Genomic DNA, 22,227 nt, shown 5'->3' with positions numbered 1-22,227 from the left:
TATATTCCTTATTATTATTGTGTAGTATTGTTGAATTTAATATCACTCTTTTCTGATCGTATCTAGTAGATTAGTTATCTTTGATATAATGTTGATGTCAACATGGTCATAGACTTAGATACATTCTTTTTTATCATTTTTGCCCCATGTTCTTGGTGTAATTACAGATTGTGTATATTATATTACATTATTGTTATTATTTTTTACACTTTATTTTCTACATTTCATTAGTTGTTTTATTAACATATATTTTGATGTATGTATAAAGTGGAGATTTAAGAAGAAATGTTTATGTTAATGAGAACTGTAGTAACTGACATGATTGGTGGATCTGTTATGTACCATCATATAAAAAAGTCTTTCGTGCAAGGTTGGCACAGTCATTTATATACTTGTCTCACTGAGGAAGGCTTCGTGCCGAAACCGGTTTGAATTTACTGTTGATTTGGACATTTTTATGTCCATTCCTTGACTTACTAATAAAGCGTTGGAACCATCTTGCTGGCCGTTTGTGTTTTTACAAGTTTGGTTGGCCATGCAAGCTCTACGTGAGGGGCATGGTGTTCCTGATAAAATAGGTAATGTCAGAATAACTAGCATACCTGAGTGTGTCACAGATTAGGAAGTTAGAGAAATATATGCAAGAGAAGCTACTGGAAACACATCAGATTCCCAGGTCAGACTTTGGTAACAGATACGGCGAAAGATTAAATATTTAGGAATCAAAATGGGTCCATTGCTCTTCTGTTGTTTTTTCCATGAAAAAACATCTCTTGATTACACCAGTGGAGATGTACAATATCCACATTAATGGCTACAAGGCAAACATCATTGACTATAATCTCCTGTGTGACCTATCCAGCGTGGGTATTAGTAGTCGGGCATGACTGAAGAAAGGAGTTCACCTCATATGCCTGAACTGGTGGCAGATCAGGTTGTCATAAAAGATCCCACAGCACCAATTAAAGAAAGAGTGGGGGTACTTTATTTACAACTATATTTTACACTTCATATTTTACATGTATTCATGACTCACTAAATAATGATACACAATTCATTATATACTTTAAACTATAATTCCATTATCTCCCCAATCTTGTTTGCAACAACCACATTGTTACTCTCTTTGAAATGGTTTTACTATCCCATATTTCATTATACAATAACTGTATACATTTACTCTTCCAACCTACACTTATAAACAATACATTACCTTATTTTCTATAACCACCCAGCAGTGTGAACCTTGGCTCTAGATGACAGTCACTGAAGTGACACCCCAACCCCATGTGCAAAAATGGGAAAAGGGGTTGTGAATGGATTGATTATGTTCACTGTAACATTCTCAAAACACAGATTTTTTTATGCTTCAATAATACACATTCATGGGTTTCCTCCAACTTTACACAATGCATATTCTCTCTTCCTGTCTTTTGTATTTAATTTTACCTTTTTTTTACAGGTAGTTAATTTAACATCAGTCTCCACAAAAAGTAAGCATTCGCCCATATTATTTCAGATCTTTTTCTCTGACTTGTATTTCTTTATTTTCCTGGGTCTATACAATAATACACCAAATTATTTTTTTTTCAATACTACTCTTTCCACCTCTTTAGGAAATTAATGTTTACCTTCCTTAATTTATTTCTAGTAATACAGTCCCCCAAGTTCACTACTGTCACAACACATTTCCTCTCTGCACAGTGCAGATCCCAGAGATCTGATTACATATTTCCTTTCATCCACAATACATCCCATGTTCATGCGATGGGTATGAAACTTTTCCACTTTTTAAATCTCTGGGACTCAGCATATAAACAAAGTCTCAAAAGGACTGTGGAAAAATGGGAAGTATATATTTGTCGAGCGCTGATTAATCGACTGACATCAGCATTGTGGCTTTCAGCAAACAGGCAGCGTTGCATTTTCTTCACTGTCGTGAGACTGTGAAGTTGGTCTATACAAGTTGGGGTGTGTGTGTGTGTGTGTGTGTGTGTGTGTGTGTGTGTGTGTGTGTGTGTGTGTGTGTGCGTGCGTGCGTGTGCGTGCGTGTGTGTGTGTGTGTGTGTGTGTAGGGGGATCTCGCTCAACAAACCCCCCCTCACAAACATATTCAATGAAAGTGGCTTTCAGTGATTTCTTTTTGTTGACCTGTCCAAAGAATAATCCTTTGGCGAATAATCATGAATCCAAAAAAATGTTGATTAGAACACAGAAGGTTAATATGAAAAACTTGGGGAAGATACAGTAAAAACATAACACGTAACTTGGCAACAACATTATGCAAGTATCTCTAATGAATGACCGAAGTCACTTACATAATGCTTTACAATACTGTTCAGTTTTTAGCAGCATGATACTTTTTCTGCTGAAATCTAAACTATATAAGTGGAGAAGGAATATAATATGAGGTCTACAACTACTGCAGAGAGCCTACCGGAGATACTTGCTGAATCCGTAAACACTCATCCAGGAAAGTCAGACTGCGATCAACAGATTTCTTTACTCTCTTTTTAGAAGCACCTTCTGAGATGGAATCTCCATCAGCCATACACTGATACCAGTCAGGGCGAAAAGCCTGTTGCATGGCCATGAACTTGGAAGTGGTCAGTTCAATACGTCCTCCAGTACCCCACACAGATACAGTCTGTAAAAGAAATCAATTATGTATGATCACATATCCATGACAGAAATAATCACAGCATTCTGTACACTCAAATTTGTATTTTAACAAAATGGGTGACTAGTGTGATGAATTACTGAAACAGGAGAGAGAAAAACCAGGAAGTGATAACTCGACAAAGCCTAAGCACATTATTACACCAGTGTTTCTCTAGGTTAGTTGCCCTTTTTTGGCAAAACAAAAGGCTCAACTTGGTGGGCAGCTTCCACCTAGACTTGCTCTTTTACAGATACAATAAAAACCAAAAGCTTAAAAACATAGTCATTGAAGCATCAGGGTCCTGTATAGCTCCCTACTGTATTACCATACTCAGGTGTAGTTTGGAATATTTTATATAATATTTTAAAAGAAATAAAATCAATGTTCCTGTAAAGCCTGTCTGTTGCTTTGCATCAACCATTTGTTCCTACGAACTACTACCTTCAAAAACTGTTTTGTCCCTCCCTTGTATTCACTTCCAGGGTCTTGACAGAAAGCATGACTGGGATCAACCTCCCGCACACAATCTGTGGGAAGAGCAAAATAATATTTTTTACTGAAATAAATGTGGCATAATCTTCACTTGAGAGTTGGAAATGATGCTAAAATATTTGCTGCTGTAACTCCCCGCTGTCTACCAACTTATTATCAGCAACAACAAGGATTCATCATCATGATCCACTGTGCACAAAAGACCCACTGCAGATGTAATCTGGGATGCAAAGCACCAAACTATGTGATCAATTAATCAATGGAACTTCAGTATTCTTAGCTGACATACATCTTCTGGGTTGCTTCATCAAATGTAATACCACATTGTTGTAGCATACAGTACTGCCCCAAGAATTATCCACAGGTGGAAGTCTGTCTACACCCCCTACCCCATATTAGAAGAACACCTAATTCACAATGGACAAGAAGGGCCATATCCAGTGATTATGAGCTAGAGGACATTATTCATACTCAGACAACCACTTCATCACATGCATGGTCACAGGAAAGCTCCAGTCTATCACAAAGAGCAATGCCTGCAAAGCTAATAAGCAGTCCAGAACTGGGAAGCTGCCTACTGTAGCAAGTAAGTATACAATCACTAAAAGAATGAATGCCTGTTTACCTGTAGATACAACAATCATCGGATCACTGATAATCTGCTGTACTGAAGGACATCTGAACAATGTATGAAGGTTACTCCTGCAATCATTGGGAAGCAATTTCACTGAAAGCCACTTTCAGTGCTAATGGGGTCTGCACTTTTACCACTGTTATGTGGCCATGGAATTGGTATAGACAAGTTTGGGGAGGGAGGATGCCCCAATATGTGGTGGGGCACCACACTCCCCCCAAAAGAAAACATGGTTTAAGGTTTAATGAAAGTGGCTTTCAGTGCTTTAATTTCATGGTAATTTCACTTGATTTAATTTCCTTCAGTAAGTCAATATGAAGCCACCTGAATATCCTGCAGAATAACAAGATGTGGGGAGAACACTCAGGTACAATAACATACCACTCCACACAAAAAGACATACAAGTCAGGAACAAGCAGGGCACTCCTGAAGGCTTCTTCGGTCCTTGAGGGATGTTTATAATATTTTGCAAGATACCGCTAAAGATACATGTAATATGTTAGTTCATTGCCATTACCTTCCTTTCCATGTGGCTACATGCTTCTGTTTCATGGAGTAACACTGCACTGTGCTACTGTTCAGCTTCACGGGTCTTTACTGCAGGAAGATGAACAACTGAAAGGCAGTTCCACTGCAAACACAGGTGTATTGATACACATGCAATTCTGCCACTACTAAAAATATTCTGGCTTAATTGGCATGCATGCGCAGCAAATTATATCTGTTATCTCAGGGGATGTCTGTAGGGGAAGACATCATGATGTGCATACTGATGAGGGTCAAAACTTGTTTATGGTTGAATGTTTCTACTTTTGCCCCCACCCTCCACAAGTAATGGGTTAATGTGTATATGTATGTGTGTGTGTGTGTGTGTGTGTGTGTGTGTGTGTGTGTGTGTGTGTGTGTGTGTGTGTGTGTGTGTGTGTGTGTGTCCTCACAGATTAGAGGTTGGCTGTTCAGAGTTGGATGCCTTTTTTGTCTTAAGTACAGTGGAAGGGTTAAAACAGTGCAGAGTTATTGTTTGCACACTATACCAGATTATAAATTTCATCAAGGATATACACAGATATTCTGATGTTTTAGCTTTGTCCTTTTTCTGTGTTGATGTGTACCATCACAATATTATAATGCAGGTCAGGGTTTTTACCTTAGTATGATGGATGTGGTTTTGTGAATCGCATACAACAGATTACTCTGCTGGCTACAGTCATTTGCATATTTGCTCAGTAACATGGAGCATTTTGGTATATTTATTCACTCCTGGGCAAAATCCACATTTAGTACTGATTAATGAATTTCACAGGGCTCTGATGGGACTTTTTTTCTTGGAGCATCAGCTGCATATAGTGTGTCTAATGTTTATGAGCATTTATCCACGCTCAACACAGCCACTGCAAATAAAGTGCAAAACAAAATGAACAATGTCCGACAATTCACATGCCAGTTAATAGCAAAATAAAGGCAGATATAATACAAATTTGACTATATCTGGAAGTCATTTAGGCACAGGGTTGCCAAACTTGGAATAGGAAAATAAACGGTAAAAGCCACGCCCATTGCTTCATCTCTTGACTCTCCTATGCTAACTTCATACATAATCACTCCCATTTTGTGATGAAAATGGGTGTGTCTACTCACTTGTATCAGGGGGACATGAAAGACCTTTTTTGTCTGCATATCCATAGCTAGTGGGGTTTGGCTTTATTGGCCTGAAATTGTCCATTAAAACGACTTCAAAATGTAAAAGTCATGGGCAATCAGAATCGCTACATAGATGAAACACCTGATGTTCATAAGGGTCATTTGCATATATCCCATGTGTTACAGGAGGTTTGGGAGGTCACTCAATGGAAGTTCTAGCTTGGCTGGAGTTTTCATTTAGTTTTTTCTGATTGGTTTTTCAGTGTGACCTTCTAACTCTTTGTTTTAATTTGTTTTGACTATCCAAGTATGTGATCACACCGCACCAAACAAAGCTTGCACAAAATGTGCTGTCTAGATGCAGTAACTTTACAAATTGCAGCATTTTTTTTTTGCTACAGCAAACAAGTGAACAGAGGTGGTAAATCATTACAATTACTGAGCAGGGTTTAATTCTCCTTAAAGTCTGGAAAAATGGATAGGTGGTAACCCTAGTGGGGTGAGGACATTAGGAAACAAAAATATGCAATAAAAAAGACAACCAGAAGAGTACTCTAACAACTTAAACTGGAGCGTAGATCTGAAAAGAACTATAAATAAAGTCTGTTTGGACTTCATAAAGCATTAAAAGGTCACCACAGTCAATAAACAGAAATGTTAAGCTTACTTTGATCTTCTGCCATGTACGACTGTCCCAGCAGAACTACAAATGGTCAGATGGGGCAGCTATGATCATGTTTGAGCCAAGCTGAACTCAGGTGGGCTATCAGCCACAACTCTGCACTGAGATACCAAATGACTACAGGCTTCTGAGCTTCCCAAAAACAATAAGTTGCCCCCCCCCTTTTTTTTTTGCTTGATTATACTATTTACTGCACTTTTCATTGTGTTTAGCTTATTTAATATTTAATTTTAATATGTAAACTAAACTGCACTGTTTGCACTGCATTTGTCTGCCTTATTGTGCCTGTTAAATCATATTGTGCTGCTGTTTTCACTTTTGCAAAGCTTTTTTTTTTTTTTGCGATTTTCACTGTTTGCAAAGTAAAATGAAATTATGTACTTACCATAACGGTCCATCTGAGTTGTTGATTTTTACTTGTCTTCAACCTGGGGGTCCCAGATCCGGCAAGGATGGATACTTTAGCATTAGATCCAAGCTCCAAGCTCCTCCCCTACCCTACCGTTGTCTCCCTCGTCCTCTCAGATTGAGTTTGTTCTAGAATAGCAGTACCCCCAATCTAAAACAATACGCCCATAAAACTGGCATGACCCACAAACAGCCTAGCAAGAGGAGGAAAAAAACAAGCCAAAATAGAGGAGCTAAGACTTTTCCATCCGGACCACTACACAGTCCACACAAGGCAGGGGGAAGGAGGGAGGATGGTTGAAGACAAATGAAAATGAACAACTCAGAATAAACATTATGCTAAGTACACAACTTCTTTATCTGAAGTTGTTGTTTTCCTTTGATCTTCAACCTGAGGGACAGAGTCTCCAGCTACCAATAAACCCTGGGAGGTCCTCATGGAAGGATGTGCCAGAGCACAGCTGAACCAAAGGATGACCAGCCCCTGGAAAGAAGATCCAATTTATAATGCGAGATAAATGTGTGTGGAGACGCCCAGAGCAGATATCATCTAGAAAGATCCTGGACCAAAAAGAGGCAGCAGTAGCAACAGACCTGATGGAATTTGCCCAGACATGCCCTGGAGGAGATAACCCTTTGGCTTGATAGGCCAACGATAAGCATTCAGCAATCAATCGAGCAATACTAACTTTAGAAACTGGTGTACCAAGGGAAGATTTAGAACAAGAAACAAAAAGTTGATCAGACTTATGAAAAGATTTTGTTCTATGCAAATAGAAGCGCAGTTGCCTGTGAACATCAAGCTAGTGCAACTTGTACTCTTCCCTTATTCTGAAGATTTGGAAAGAAAATTGGAAAATTGATTACCTGGTTAATATTAGACTCTGATGTCACCTTCAGTAAAATGGATTAGTCTGCAGTGACACCTTATCTTTGTGGAATACCATATAAGGGAGCTTGATAGATAAGGCTTTGATCTCAGAAACCCCCTTGGCTGAGGTAATTGCAACCAAAAAGGCAGTCTTCTATGACAGAAAATGCAGCCACTGGTTCAAAAGGAGGGGAACCAGGGCTTGCAACACCAAGGTGAGATCCCAAGGGGGCATTGGGTTCTTAACCAGAGGCCTGAGGAGGAAGGTACCTTTCAAAAGGGCCTTACAAAGTTTGGAAGAAGCCAAAGAAGCCAAATTCTTGCCTACATGAAAGTTAGAAACTGCTGCTAGTTGTACCTTAACTGTAGAGAAGCTAGCACCATGATTAAAAATATCTGCCAAAAATTCCAAAATGGCTGGAATTGGCGCAGTGAAAGGATCCAGGTCATAGTGAAAAGCCCAGATCGAAAAACACTGTCATTTACTTGAATAATTCTTCCTTGTAGGAGATTTGTGAGCCACTACCAAGATTTTCTTGACAGGAGTCCTCGCTATCATGGGAATTGGAGCAGCCAAGTGGTGAGCTTCAGGCTGACTAAGTCTGGGTAAGGAATCCTGGAGGGATGTGTGATCAGATCCGGAACAGAATCTAGTGTCCAAGGTGGACTCAGTGCATGAGACCACAGAGAGGGGACCCAAACTTGGCAAGGTCAGAAAGGGGCAATGAGGATCGCTGAGCTCCCGAGCCATCAAGTCTTCTGAATGAACTTGGATATTAGAGGAAGCAGAGGGTAAGTATACAATAGACCTGAGGGCCATGCATGAACTAGAGTGTCTCTGGGGGCCTGCCCCAGAGGAGGATTCAGAGCGAAACACTTGCTGCACTTTGTGTTGGAAGGAGAGGATAAGAGATCGCAGCAAGACTGACCCCACTTTAGAAAGATCTGTTCCGATACTGAAGGATTCGGAGACCAAATGTAAGGCATCAGGAATGGACCTGCTGAGCATGTCCGCTAGTATGCTGGACCTCCCCAGAATGTGTGTTGCCCCAGAAAACTGCTGGTGGAGACTGCACAATCTCATGGCATTGTGACAAAGGGGATAAGATCTGGTCCCCCCTGTTTGTTGATGTACCAGACTACTGACATATTGTCCATCTGTATGGCAACAGTCCCTGGAGGAAGAAAGGCATGTAGAGCTGGCAACAATAGAAGCACCACCCTCATCTCCTGAATACTGATATGCACATTGGTCTCCAGAGAGGACCACATCCCTTGGACCGTCCTTCCCATGCAATGCCCCCCCCCACCCGAGCAGGGAGGCGTCCGTGGTCACCGTGATCATGGGGAGTGAAGAACAAACAGACAACCCTGAAGGAGGACCTGGGATTTAAGCCACCAAAGAAGGGAGTCAATGCAAACACGCAACAGTCGAACAGGATGCGACAAGGGAAGTTCTAGCCAGGACCACTGAACTGCTAAGATCCACTGAAGAACTCTCATATTACGATGTGCAGTTGGAATGAGAATGATCGTGGTTGCCATGGACCCCAATGCCTGAAGAACTGATCCCGTTGGGGGGAGTTTAGCTTGAAAAATGCAACCAACAGGTTCAGGGCTGAAAGATTCAGAATGGGTTTTAAATCCCCTGTTTTCTTTGGCACTAAAAAGAACCTGGAATAAATGCCTGATCCTGATTGGTCTGGGGGGACGAGCTAGATGACCCATTTTTTGAGCAGCCTGGGAATTTCTAATGCTGCCTGCTTCATTTGCACAGGTGGAATGTCTGGGAGGTGTTTGGGAGGCACTGCGGTATGAAGAATGGGGATCGAGTATCCTCTGAATATTACCTGCAAAACCCAACAATAGTCGGTGATGAACTCCCAAGGCTATTGGGTGCAGAGATAGGCATCCCCCAACTGCCTGCAGAGATGAGCAATCGGGAAACCTTTCAGGGCTGCTGCAGGGGTTTGTCCAGGAAGGCATCTCGAGACCCTTGGTTCTTTGGGCCTCCTCTGCCACGAGGGCAGCATATGTCATACCCTCCTCTGCCTCTGGGGGAAGGTGAATCCTGAGCATCCTGGGAAGAGCCTTGAGATTTCCGAAACCACCTCTTCACCCCATGCTGAATCCTAGAGAAGGATTGCTGCGGGGTGGAGAAGTGGATCCTTCTCATTCTGGACTGAATTATCCCGAACCGCTTTGCCAGACAGGGTGGAACCATCATATGGGGTGTGTTCACGAATGACCCTTTGAACGGCTCCGAGAAAGCACAAAGCCAGAGCCAGGTGTGGCGCCTGATGGCTATGCCTGTCCTGGCAGCCCTAGAGGCACCTTCTGTAGTGTGTGATAGGAGCCTCATGGAAGTATTCGAGATAGATATAAGGGTGGCCATATGGGTGGAAAACACCTTTTTCCTCCTCTGCCAACATGGACCCTGGGGCAGACTCATTGACCTCTTTGACCAGGTCACTCTGCAGTCGGATGTGTCAAGTAGTTAAGTGCACGTAAGGCAAACGTGGCTGAACCATAAGTCCACTTTCTGAAATGGTCCATGGCTCAAGACTCCCTGTCCAGAGGATGGAACAGAGAGCTCTTTCTTGGTGGCCATCGCAACCACCATGGCATTGACCGGGGATCCTATTGACCAATGCTGCCTATCTGAGGAAGCACTAAATACTTAGTCTGGGTGCTTGGGGATAGGCTCAACTGTATCTGGGTCCTTCCATGCCTAGATGATATCAGATCCACAAGGGGATCTGCGGGAAGGGACACCCAGGAGGTAGACAGTCCTGTGTCAAATGCCTTCAGGAAAACCGACTCATCCAGGTTGGGCTTTTGGGTAGATCAATCACCACACTGATGCAGGATCTTAATAATGTCTCTAAAGAAGACATTTTCTGGGGGTGATCAAGGGGAACCCTCCCTTCCTCCAAATTGGTATCTTCCGTGAGGGACTCCTGCAGGGAGTCCAAGTGCCTCCTCTTGCATGTGTGCTTCCTAAGGGACTCCTCAGCAGGAAATTCTGGGGAGGACTCAGTAGCCTTGTGAAGTTCCCGGGGGGGTGGACCCTCCTGGGGCAAAGTGGCAACAGGCAGTCCCCAAGGGGACAGGAAGCAGACTCTAGCCCAGAAAGAGAGGGGGAGATTCTCTCTACCGAAAGCGCTTATCCTTAATAAACATTATCGTGGTACTTTACTGGTGTTGCAGAAATTGTGTTCCAGGATTCCAGTTCCAGTTTGCTCGTTTTTGCCACTTTAAACTTTTTCATTAGTTCGTTTACTTTTTGTACCAGAAAGAGAGGGAGCCAGAACAGACTCCAACGATGAAAGTGTCAGAGGTCTCAAAGGGGCTGAGAGGACCCTATCCACCAAGTTGAAGGCAGAAGGTGAATAGATCCCCGAAGTTGGGATGGCCAAGGCCTGATCTGCCATTCCTTGTGCCAAGCGAGGAGGCAGAGCTGAGCCTCCTGATGCCAAAACTCCAAGAGGAAGAGATGACTCCAAAGGCCTTGAAGTCGACGCTATCCTCTCGGTTCCGATGCAGAGGCTACAGCTCTGAGAGTCGGCTGGCTCTGAAAACATCGGGGCCAAACTACTCAGGCAACATGGCTCCGACCCCTTGACACCAGGGAAGCTCAAACCCAATGACTCCAAAACCCTCCAAAACCCGGGGTCAAATCAGAAGAGTAATCAGTAAGAAGGAAGAGTCTATACCCCCGGCCCCAGAGGGGGATGGAGCAAGCAGGACTCCCAACTGAATATTGGTCAGAATGAATTTCCACATCATCTTGCCCACCTTGGCTTCAGACAGACTCTGAGAGGACCTGATGGAAGATGCCACCAACCCGGGCCTGGAGTTGTACCGGGCAGAGGCCAAAAAGGGAGATCAAGCCCAAGTGACCTCTGGTGAGAAGTGAGGTGACCGGAGCCAAGGGGAGCCCGGGCTCAGATCTGAGTGGGACTTGGTTGGGAGTTTGGCCAAGGAAGAGCAGTCAGGGACCGCTTTCTAGGCCGGTCCCGCTCCCTATGGTGGTGCTTCTCCCCGTCCCCAGATTTCTTGGTGGGAGGTTGAGTCCCAAAGGCTGGGGCGGAGGAAGATGAAGTGGAGGCCACCAAAGACAGAGGGGGATAGAGGCCTTTCAGAATTAGCATATTCTTCCTGCAATCAATGCGATGGGGTTGAAGCCTGCGCAGATCGAACAGGAGGTATCTAGGTGGGGCACACCCAAGCATACCATGCACAGTGTGGCCACCCAAAGGAGGTAGTTTATGGCCACACACTGCACATTTCCTGAAGCCTGCTTTGGAGTCTCTGCCATGGCTAACAGGAAAAAGAGATGCTCACACTCACTCTCTCACTCACTAACACTCACTCACACAATCACTCATGCACACAATCACTCACACTCATTCATACACACAATCACTCACACTCATTCATACACACAATCACTCACACTCATTCATACACACAATCACTCACACCCACTCATACACACACACCCACTCATACACACACACTCACTCTCTCACACACTCATTCACACACTCACATAATCACTCACACAATCACTCACTCACACCTACACATGCACTCATACACACATACACTCTCACTCATACTCTCTCACTCACACACACTCACACTCATACACACAATCACTCACACTCACTCATACACACAATCACTCACTATCATTCACTCACACTCACTCTCATACACCCACTCACTCACACTCTCACACAACCACTCATACACACAATCACTCACTCATACACACAATCACTCACTCATACACACAATCACTCACTCACACACTCACTAACACACAATCACTCACACCCACTCATACACTCACACTCACTCACTCACACATTCACTCATACACAATCACTCACTCACACCCACTCATACACACACACTCTCTCGCACACACTCTCACACACAGTCACTCATACACACAATCATTCACTCACACTCACGCACACTCACTCTCACTCAGTCTCACTCACACACAATCACTCACACACTCACTCATACACACAATCATTCACACTCACTCATACACACAATCACTCACTCATACCCACACAGCCACTCATACACACACCCACACACACACACACACACACACACACACTAACTAGAGGGAAGAGAAAAGAAGCAAAAGAGTTTTTTTTTTAAAGAGAAGTGACACCTGAGTGTAAAGAAAGGTAGGGAGAAAAGACAGAGAGAGAGAGAGAGAGTAGGAAAGAGATGAAAGAACTACAAAGTTATCACTTGCCCACTGAGGTAACTTGGAGCTATAGGATCCCGCTGCTGTTTGAATGTGCAGTAAATGGGAATTGGGGGAGGAGAGAGACAGAGGCAATATGGGTAGGGGATGAGTTTGGAGCAGAGATACGAAGCTGAAATATGCGGTCGAGTCGGATCAGTGCTGGATCCAGGTTCCCCAGGGTGAAGATGAAGTGAAAGTAACAACTTCAGATCTTTTGCTACTTTTCACTGTTTGCAAAGCATTTGCTTTGTTTGTTCTGTTTTCCCGCCAAGCAGTGTTTTAAATAACTGATTTGTTTGCTGTTTAAAACATTCTTTAGTGTCTCTCTGATGTTTTTCTGCTGTTTAAAACATTTTTTAGTGTTTCCTGCCTAAATGAGTGTACAGCTAGTAGCTGTAACATAGTCCAGACACAGATTTCCTGCATCTGGGTCTGTCTGTAGTGGGTGTCTGTTGTAGTCTGAGCACATTTTCCAAGCCATCCTTGACTGGAATGGGACCTTCTGCACCCTTGTGAGCAAAGTGATGATTGGAACCTGTATGGTGAAGGGTGATTGGCCTAGGGCTTGGAATAAGCACCCTCATTGGTTCTTTTCAGTTTTTTTTACTTTTTTTTTTTAATTTTTATCTTGTGGTATTTAAGCCCTGCAGTTGATTACTGCTGGTTTGCACGTCATACAGCAATGTGCACTGCCAAACAATTGTGCACTATAGCCGGACAAATAATTTCAACAATTTTTCCCTTGCATACAGCTGTAGTACATTAGTGTAGTCCTCATCTTTAGTAGATCTCTGATCTAAGAAGTCTTGCTAGTGAGCTGTGACCTATTAAAACACCAGTCAAAACCCTGACAGAAATACCCATCTACAGAGCACCTCCTAGATCAGTCCTGAAAGCACCCCCTTTGTAATAACAGTTCTTCAAACCCAGCATTATGGACAATTGGACTATCCTTGTTTTTCCTGTCAGTCTTGTTGACTTGCGTCTCCTGAGGCAGTGTGGCAACTGTCTCATGTACATTGACAACCCTCTCCTAATTCACTCTAGTACAGAATGCGAGAGATGCATCTACACCAAGAATCTTGAATCCCTGTTCTCTTGCACTCAAAACAGTAACATTGAAGAGATTGTCAATTCACCCTCCACTACTCATGCATATAGTACCACTACTCATACACACAGTATGCATCCAACACATAAATCAACACATGCCAAGGTTCTCTCAAAAAAACTACCGAAACACCAGAGACCACCAAAACAAAAGACTGCTACAACTAACAGTTCCTGCAGCACCCAAAGCACAAAGCAACACCAGTGTCTCACCTACCAAGTCCTTCAGGCGCAACACTCAGAAAAATGTTTTCTTATCATTGGAGACTCCAAAGTGAGACACACGATGTCCCACTCACAAGATTAGAGAAGGAGAAAGTCATGGTCAGCTGCCTGCCCAGTGCCAGGATTCATGAGATCACGCATGCACTCAGGTCTCTCGGCAACAAGTACCATTATGTTTCTGTCATAGCTCATGTTGGAGAGAATGATCGGACATACCTCAGTGGACTATATGAAGAGAGACATGATTGAGCTCTCCGAGTATTTGTCACAGGCAGGTATGTCCCTAACCTTGAGCAGCATATTTTCCTCACCTAGAATGATACCACAGTATAAACAAAAATGATTATAATAATTAGCTTAGTTTTTGGTGTCATTCAAAGGGATCCAGTTTCTGTCAACCTGGGATGATATGGTCGACAAATCTCGCTGCTCTTGCCTCCCCCCATAGTACCTTTTTAGGCAAGGTCTCAAAAAAATTGCTGATGTGAAAACTGCCAACCATAACAAAATAAGGGTTATGCTGCTAAACATTAGGAGATTAAACCAAAATCTGCACACCCTGGAAGCACTTCTGTCTCTGGAGGATGTAGATGTCTGTGCAGTCACAGAAACCTGGTTCAAGGCCTCAGACAGTACCCTGGCCTTACAAGGCTACAATGCCTTCCACACCGTCAGACCAAAACAAATGTGTGAGAACCAAAGGAGGCAATGTTTCTATCTATATTAGAGGATAAATTCACCTCCTGACTTGTTAGACGGGACAACTCCATGACGTTACTCCATGTTCAGATTACTGTGAGTAAGACCCCCGTTCATGTCATAGCTAGTCACATATCCCCCTCCATGGATCATGATGTGCATGAGACCTACTTGACTAAACTGGAGTCAATCCAAATATTGCCTAATACCCTGGTCATGTGTGATTTCAATTATCCCACCATCAACTAGAAAACCTACTCTAGCCCTAACTCCCTAGCTCAAAAGTTTCTTGACTTTGCTAACTCAGATGTCCTGGGACAAATTGTTCCAACCCCAACAACAGGAACAAACATACTAGATCTGGTCCTTACTAACTTGACAAATAGATGCACCACTGCAACTGTCAGACCCTCAATAGTTAAATCTGACCCCAAATCAGTCACCTTCAAACTGGCACTAACACCAGAAATCACAAAGGGTCAAGTCAGACTAAAAAAACTTCACCAAAGCAAACTATAACCTCCTAGGGGAAGGTATAAACTATTCAAATCAGAATGGCAATTTCCAAACACAAAATTCTGAAAATTTTGGAATTGTTTTTCATTGTGAATTCTTTGGTCTTGGCTACATACTTGCACAAGGAACAATGTCCACAAGGTTGACAACCAGCAACAATGTCCCCACCAATAGTAGTCTGTTGTTGCAATATCTGATTGGGTAGTTTACTTTGCAACATGTACTTGCTCTGCATTTTATATTGGCCAAACATCTCGTCCTGTTAAAACCCGTATTTCAGAACATACGAGTGATATTAAGAGCAATCATATGTCTAATGCACTACAAAAGCATATTAAAAAACATTCAAATGCAAGATTTACTTTTGTGATAACAGGCAAGATTTCATACAATAGAGCTAATAAGTTAGGATGGCACAATATTTTGGATAAAAAAGAAAAATCATGGATTATCAGACTGGGAGGATTATTTTCATCTGGACTGAATGAGCATTTGTAATTAACCAATGAGAACTGGAGGCATACTGCTGCAGAGTATTTAAGTTTGTTTTTTGCTTTAATATACTAGATACACTGATGAAGGCAGTTTTTGCTGAAACTGGTCCGAATTCATTTTTAGTAATGTTTTCTGCACAATAAACTAGTACTTTTCAACAAGGACTATGGAGGGTGCTGGCTTTGTTTTTTAAATTGTGGATGCTTTTTGGCCATTGCACCTTGCCATACGTGCAGAGTTTAGTTTGGCAACACTAACGTAAAGCCATGAAAACCCAGACTTCTATTTTTCACACTTTCAAGAAATTAAGTAGAAGAATTTATGTGACAATCATATCCCACAAATGAGTCTGGTTCCCTAATTAGGGAAGGACTGGTGAAGCAGTACTAAAATGTATTTGGTTTCTTTAATTCTACAATCCTGCAGACTAGGAACCAAGCTGTCCTCAGTCACCTCATTCACAGCCAGCATCCAGAACTTCACTAAAAGGAATAAGATGGGAATGCGTTTGGGAACAAAGTCCTTTTGCGCAAAGAATAATGCATTTACTTTTTGCTTTCCATGATTCGATCAAAGGTAGCACATCCACTGTGCTTTTCGGTGCGGTTCTGTCAGATGGAACAATCACTGCAGAACTTCTCTTTCCAGGTCAGTAAAATGGTCCATTTTAGGTAAATAATCATTTAGGATCTCATCAGCTGAACAAAAGCCTATATGTCATCTAGGTGAATATAACCATCCTACTACAACTGCTAAGCAGGTTTCTGCCCCTGAAACTTCAACTGTGGTGCGAGTTATATAGTATACCAACACCTACTCTGAGACTCAAACTGCTTTTCCTGCACAGGAATTAGGACCTTGTTTCTCTATGCTTGCTCATGTGATACATTATAGACCAGCTGTCCAATATAATCACTAGTAGCTTTGCCAATCATGAGCGGACAGATGATCCGCTGTGGTGACCCCTAACTGGGAAAAAGCCGAAAGAAGAAGAAAAAGAAGTTTTGATAAAGATGCACTTTGAGCCTAAAAGTATAAAAGACCACCCTCAAATCCAGAAAGATTATATTTGTTTTTCTCAACAGGAGCCTCTTGGAACTCCATATTGCAATATCCCCCAGGTCAACTGTCGTATCTGCAAGGAGACATCAATTCTTACCATCTTCCTTAGTTCTAGAGGAAGGAGTGTGAAACTCATTTCTAGGAAAGGTCCAGCAGTGATTATCCATTCATTCTTTTTTGTAAGTTACTGAACATAACTACATATGGCAACTTATTTGTAGGCTTTCTACCTTACAGCTCCAGGGTACAGAGCTCAGTCTTGACCTTCATTCACTGCCTGGGTGGAGTTTTGCATGTTTTTTTCCATTTCTGCACGAGTCTCCCCTAGGTACAGAGGTGTTTTATACATGGACTGAACGTGAATAACTGCTCGTACGACAAGGATGTGAACACGATTTATTCAGTAACAAGCACAATAACAATAACAACTCCTGGTTTAGCGCTTTCGACTGTGCAACAGTCTGTTGCACAGTCGAAAGCGCTAAACCAGGAGTTGTTATTGTTATTGTGCTTGTTACTGAATAAATCGTGTTCACATCCTTGTCGTACGAGCAGTTATTCATGTTCAGTCCATCATTATTGTTCCTGTGTTGCTCAGTGTTTGGTGATTCTAGGTGTTTTATACATGGTGAAGTGAATACTGCTTTTGGATTATATTATCGTTGTGCCGAAGGGCAGTTGACACTGTCAGCTACATTCATTTGAAAGCGTTTCTAAGTAAAGGTTTTTGAGAACTATACTATTATCGTGCTGAAAGGCAGCTGAGGGTAATTACAATGCTTTAACTATGATTATATATACTTTAGAATACTTGATTCATTTGGAATTCTATGCGAGTGACTAACATTTGCCATTGTACCTACCCGACTTTTGTTGTATTATTTATTTGCGTTATACAAAAAGGTTCTACTATTCTACTGTAAGACAATTCAAGACTGCAGGCAAATGTATGAAAGAAATCCCTATGGTATCTACAGTGGTAGTCTAAATGATTAAAGATGATTAAAGAAGAAACACGTGTATGCTCCTCTCCAAGAATTATACACAAAACAAAACATGAGCGTGATCTGTTCAGACACATGCAACAACTGGAACACCCACAGAGCTACCTTACTAAAGGATACAAGGGCTAAACAATATGTCATACTTGGATCAACTCAAAGCGCTGCCACTAAAAGCAGTATCTTACAGACTGCTAAGAGATGACCTGTATTTGGTGTACAAGGCATCCTATGACCCATTACAGTTGTGTTTACTGCACATTAGCAAGACAAATGAAATCAGAAATATTCAGCCTAGGGATATAAACCTCTTCTGCAACATCAACAGAACAGTTTGGAGGAACAAGTACATCTTGCAGAGGATACCACTGCACTGGAACAGACTCCTTATCCACATAAAACAAAGTTTATTCCTGGATCAGTGGATGGGAAACAGAAATTTATCCTAGGACTGCTCCCTGTACTACTGATGGACAGGGGCAGCTCCAAAATGCTTTACCCCATGAATGGGTCACCTCAAATTATATATGGTATTACCCCAGTTATTATATTTATAAGTAACATACAATTATTAACCATGAGATGGTTAAGGCCAGTTTCTAATCAAATGGGATTGGTTAATTCCATCATTAACAGGAAAACTGGCTAGGCCTAAAATGGCCCGCAAGGGTAGCTAGCCTAGTGCTTACCTATGAACATATGAAATTATAAATTTTCAAGAAAATATCAAGACTATATTATGGCAATCAAGCTTCTTTAAGGCCAGTAAGTCAGGAACCAGACAATCAAACCAATGAAACTCTATCTTTGTCAGCCTCAGTCAGGACTGCATTTTCTAATGGGATAAAAAAATGATGCTACAAAGAAGCCTGAACACATTTGGAACATTTAGAACTCTAAAAACTAAGTTAACTTCTTTACACAAGGACCAGAAAAAAACAAGTTTTGTATAGAACCATAGCAGCACTACAAACTTCCGCAGAAAAGATGTGCACAGCACAACTTATGTTCAACACAGGATCAGTGCTGTAGGATATTCATACATGAGTAGTAGATTATCAAGCACTGAAGTTATCTATTACCGGTGGTAAATGACAACAGCATGCCCTTAAGAGAAGGAAAAGACCAGCTCTCTTCCTACACATTATATGTCCAGTGTGGAATTCTTGGAGAATGTATAAATAGAAGTCAATTCTTAAAGAAAACTGCTTGGTGGAAGCTGCCCTTGTGCTGTGTACCCAGATCCATCAGTCTTCCAGAGACAGTCATAACAAGATGAAGCAATTAACCCACCTGGAGACAGTTTATTCTGGATACTGCTCTACCCGGTTTCTCTCACATGAAGGAGACAAAATCTTATCAGAAAGTCTGAAGACTTTGGCAATGTTAATATTAACCTGTTTTGCCCATGCAAATTCATAATATGCATGCCTCTATCTCTCTCTCTCCTTTAATCGGATGATTAAGGTGAAATGCAGGGAGCTGAATGGACTGATTCAATGAAAGCTCTAAGATCTTAGGAATGAAAGAGGGACTGGTCATGAGTACCATTATGCACATTATGGAAAACTGACTAAGGCTCCCTAGATATCAAGGCTTGTCATTCTGTAATCTGTATGACTGAGATGGTGTCCACTAAGAATGGACTTCCATGAAGAGAAACAAAAGCTGACAGCAGCAAGGCTTGAATTAAGGAAGAATGAGATTCTCCACTAAAATGTGTAATCTCAGGTAAGGGAGTAGGTACCCTAGGAGGCAAGAGATGTAGGATGTCCTTCAATAACAGCTGTACAGAGAACTTGGGAGATACAGTAAGTTCAAAAGGTAAACAGACTGAAATTGCTGACTGATGCACTTTAACTAAGAAGTGGGTCAGACCTTCATCAAGAAGCTCAGACAGATGCTTTAACATTTGAAGAAAAGAGAAGGCAACTAGATCTAAGATGGTGATACAATACAGAAAATCTATTTTACTTGGCAAAGTATGATTTCTTTGAGTACAGCCTTCTAGTCCCTGCAATATGTAGACTACATTGTTTAGAACAAATGATTAAGGAGTACTAACCTCAATTTTTCAGGTCTTAAATTCGAGCCTGTTGACCACTAAAAAAAAGTACACTAAGTGCATCAATTATACCACACAAAATAAGTAAAATGAAAAAAGTAAAACAATGTTTTGCTGGAAAAAAATAACACTTCAGTACTAACATAAGCACTTCAGTTCTAACAATGTAACACAAAGAACTTCAAACAATAATGACATGTTAATTCTTCACATAAATAAATGTTTTCATCCATCATGTGACACTGTTCATCCAATCGTAAACCCCACTTAATATTGCAAAGATTTCAACTTTAAAAACAACATGCTAGATTAATGCTATTGTTTAGTCTTGAAGTTGGAAATGCATTAAGTTTAAATTGCAGACAAGCTTGACTATCAAGCACTGCTTCCATATCCCCACCCCAGAAACTGCCTCAACTTTTCTAAGAATGAAAATAAAAACGTTACGAAACCTTTACATTGCTTGCTATGCCTTCTCAAAGCATTTCATTATCACCAGTTCCACTGCCCCTACATGTTAAGTTATTCTGTCTTTTCATTTGCTTCCAGTTTTGTCAGTATAAAAGGCATCACAAGACTTACATTGTGCATGATATACTATATTACTTTTTTCACAATTAAATTATTTTCTTACCCAGATTGCTCCCTGTATACAGGTTTTGAATATATATACAAAAGTAACTCCACAAGGAGGAGTTGGGCTTTAGGATGGTCTATCAGGGGGAGTAGACCTCAACCAAATGTGTCTCCTTATTGCTGACCCTGATGCTATTGTCCTAGAAGATGCATCAACAGCATTATAGCCACATTTGATAGAATATTTTACTACTTGGGGAAAAATGCATAATTCTGGCACCGAATCTCTCAGAACTTATAGGTTCATAGGTAGGTAACTAGGCTATCGGCCCTAGGGCCTATACAAGCCCAGCCAGAAAGGTACCCTGGCTTTTGCCACCCAAGAAAATTATTTTCCTGTGCCACTGTCGAGCAGAGCCGCAGAGGTGATCCCGGGGTGAATTTCCTATTTCCCATCCAATCATCAAGATTTTTCTTGAAGAGTGCTAATGAGGAGCTTTGTTTGATATAGATAGGTAGTTTAGTCCAGAGTATGGGGAAGTCTCTGGGACAGGAATCTATCCCTCCGGCATGTTCTATTTATTGTGGTGACAAGGTTTAGGTCCCCAGAGCGTGTAGCTCGAAGGGATTGCGATTTCTTTAAGTGGAGCATGTCCAACAGCTCTGGGTTTGACATAGCTTTGTATGTTAGGCAGAGATCACCTCTGAGTAGGCAATATGCAATGGAGTAAAGCTGGAGTTTTTTGAGACGGTCTGCATAGGGCACCTGTTTGAGGCCGGTAATCCTCTTTGTGAGGTATTTCTGTGGCCCTTCCAGTTGTAGATGTCTTGTGAGGTACATACCAAAAGGGGCGTTGTACTCTATAATGGGTCTAATGAGTGATGAGTAGAGGGGAACAATGACCTCTTTTTTTCTGGATGAGAAACCTTTTGTGATGAGGTGTGCCACATAGAAGGATTTCCTGACTACTGTGGCGATGTGATTATCAAAGGAGAGACTACTGTCCACCTGTGTCCCAAGGTCTCTTATCACACTTTTGGTGTTAAGTATACTACTGCCTATGTTGTAGTTCATGGGTACAGAGTTTTTACCAAAGGGGATGACAATGCACTTTTTGGCACTGAGCTTGAGGCCATGGCTTTGACACCAGGCATCTGTCTCAGTGAGGCCCTTTTGTAGGATGTCCACATCGTTAAGAGTTTTGATTATGGCCCTAGTTTACAGTCATCTGTGAACTTCATTAGCCAAAGCCCTTCTGTGTTAGTCTGTACTTCAGAGAAGTAGATACCAAACAGGACAGGACCCAGGACTGAACCCTGTGGTACTCCACTTGTCACTGGTCTGAAGTCGGATTGGGAGTATGCTACTTTCACAGTGTGGGTTCTGTCAGTGAGCCAGTTGGCAACCCATCTTGTGACATAGGGATTCATACCTAATTTAGTGAGTTTATCTATAATTCCAGACTGGGGGATGGTGTCGAAAGCCTTAGCAAGATCTAGATAGGCTGTGTGAACCACCTGACCCTTGTCTACGGCTTTGGTGACTGCTTCAAAGAAGTCTATCAGGTTTAGGAGACATGATCTGCCTTTTACAAACCTGAACTGGTGGGATCCAGAGTTTGGAAATTACCAATGTCTTTGTTTATAAGTTCCATGATGACACGTTCCATGGACTTGCAGACCAGGCTCGTCAGGCTAATGGGGCGGTAGTTCCCGAGGTCCGTGGTGGCTCCCCCTTGTGGAGTGGGATAACCGTTGCTGTGCGCCATTCAGCAGGCACAAAGCCTGAGGTGAGGCTATGATTGA

General features: G+C 42.0%; 1 protein-coding gene across 1 annotated transcript in view; it reads right to left on the bottom strand.

The window, feature by feature from the left end:
• Positions 1-22,227, bottom strand: part of QTRT2 (queuine tRNA-ribosyltransferase accessory subunit 2) — an 837,401-nt gene that overhangs the window by 478,996 nt on the left and 336,178 nt on the right. Inside the window, exon 5 of the mRNA XM_044073156.1 lies at positions 2,438-2,647. Coding sequence (XP_043929091.1) covers positions 2,438-2,647 — 210 coding nt within the window. The remainder of the gene's footprint in view (positions 1-2,437; positions 2,648-22,227) is intronic.

Source organism: Protopterus annectens, chromosome 5.part1 (assembly GCF_019279795.1).
Source record: "Protopterus annectens isolate FY-2018-M chromosome 5.part1, PAN1.0, whole genome shotgun sequence".
NCBI lineage: Eukaryota > Metazoa > Chordata > Ceratodontiformes > Protopteridae > Protopterus > Protopterus annectens.
Note: the sequence above shows the minus strand (reverse complement) of the source record. Positions and strands in the feature narration are given on the sequence as shown.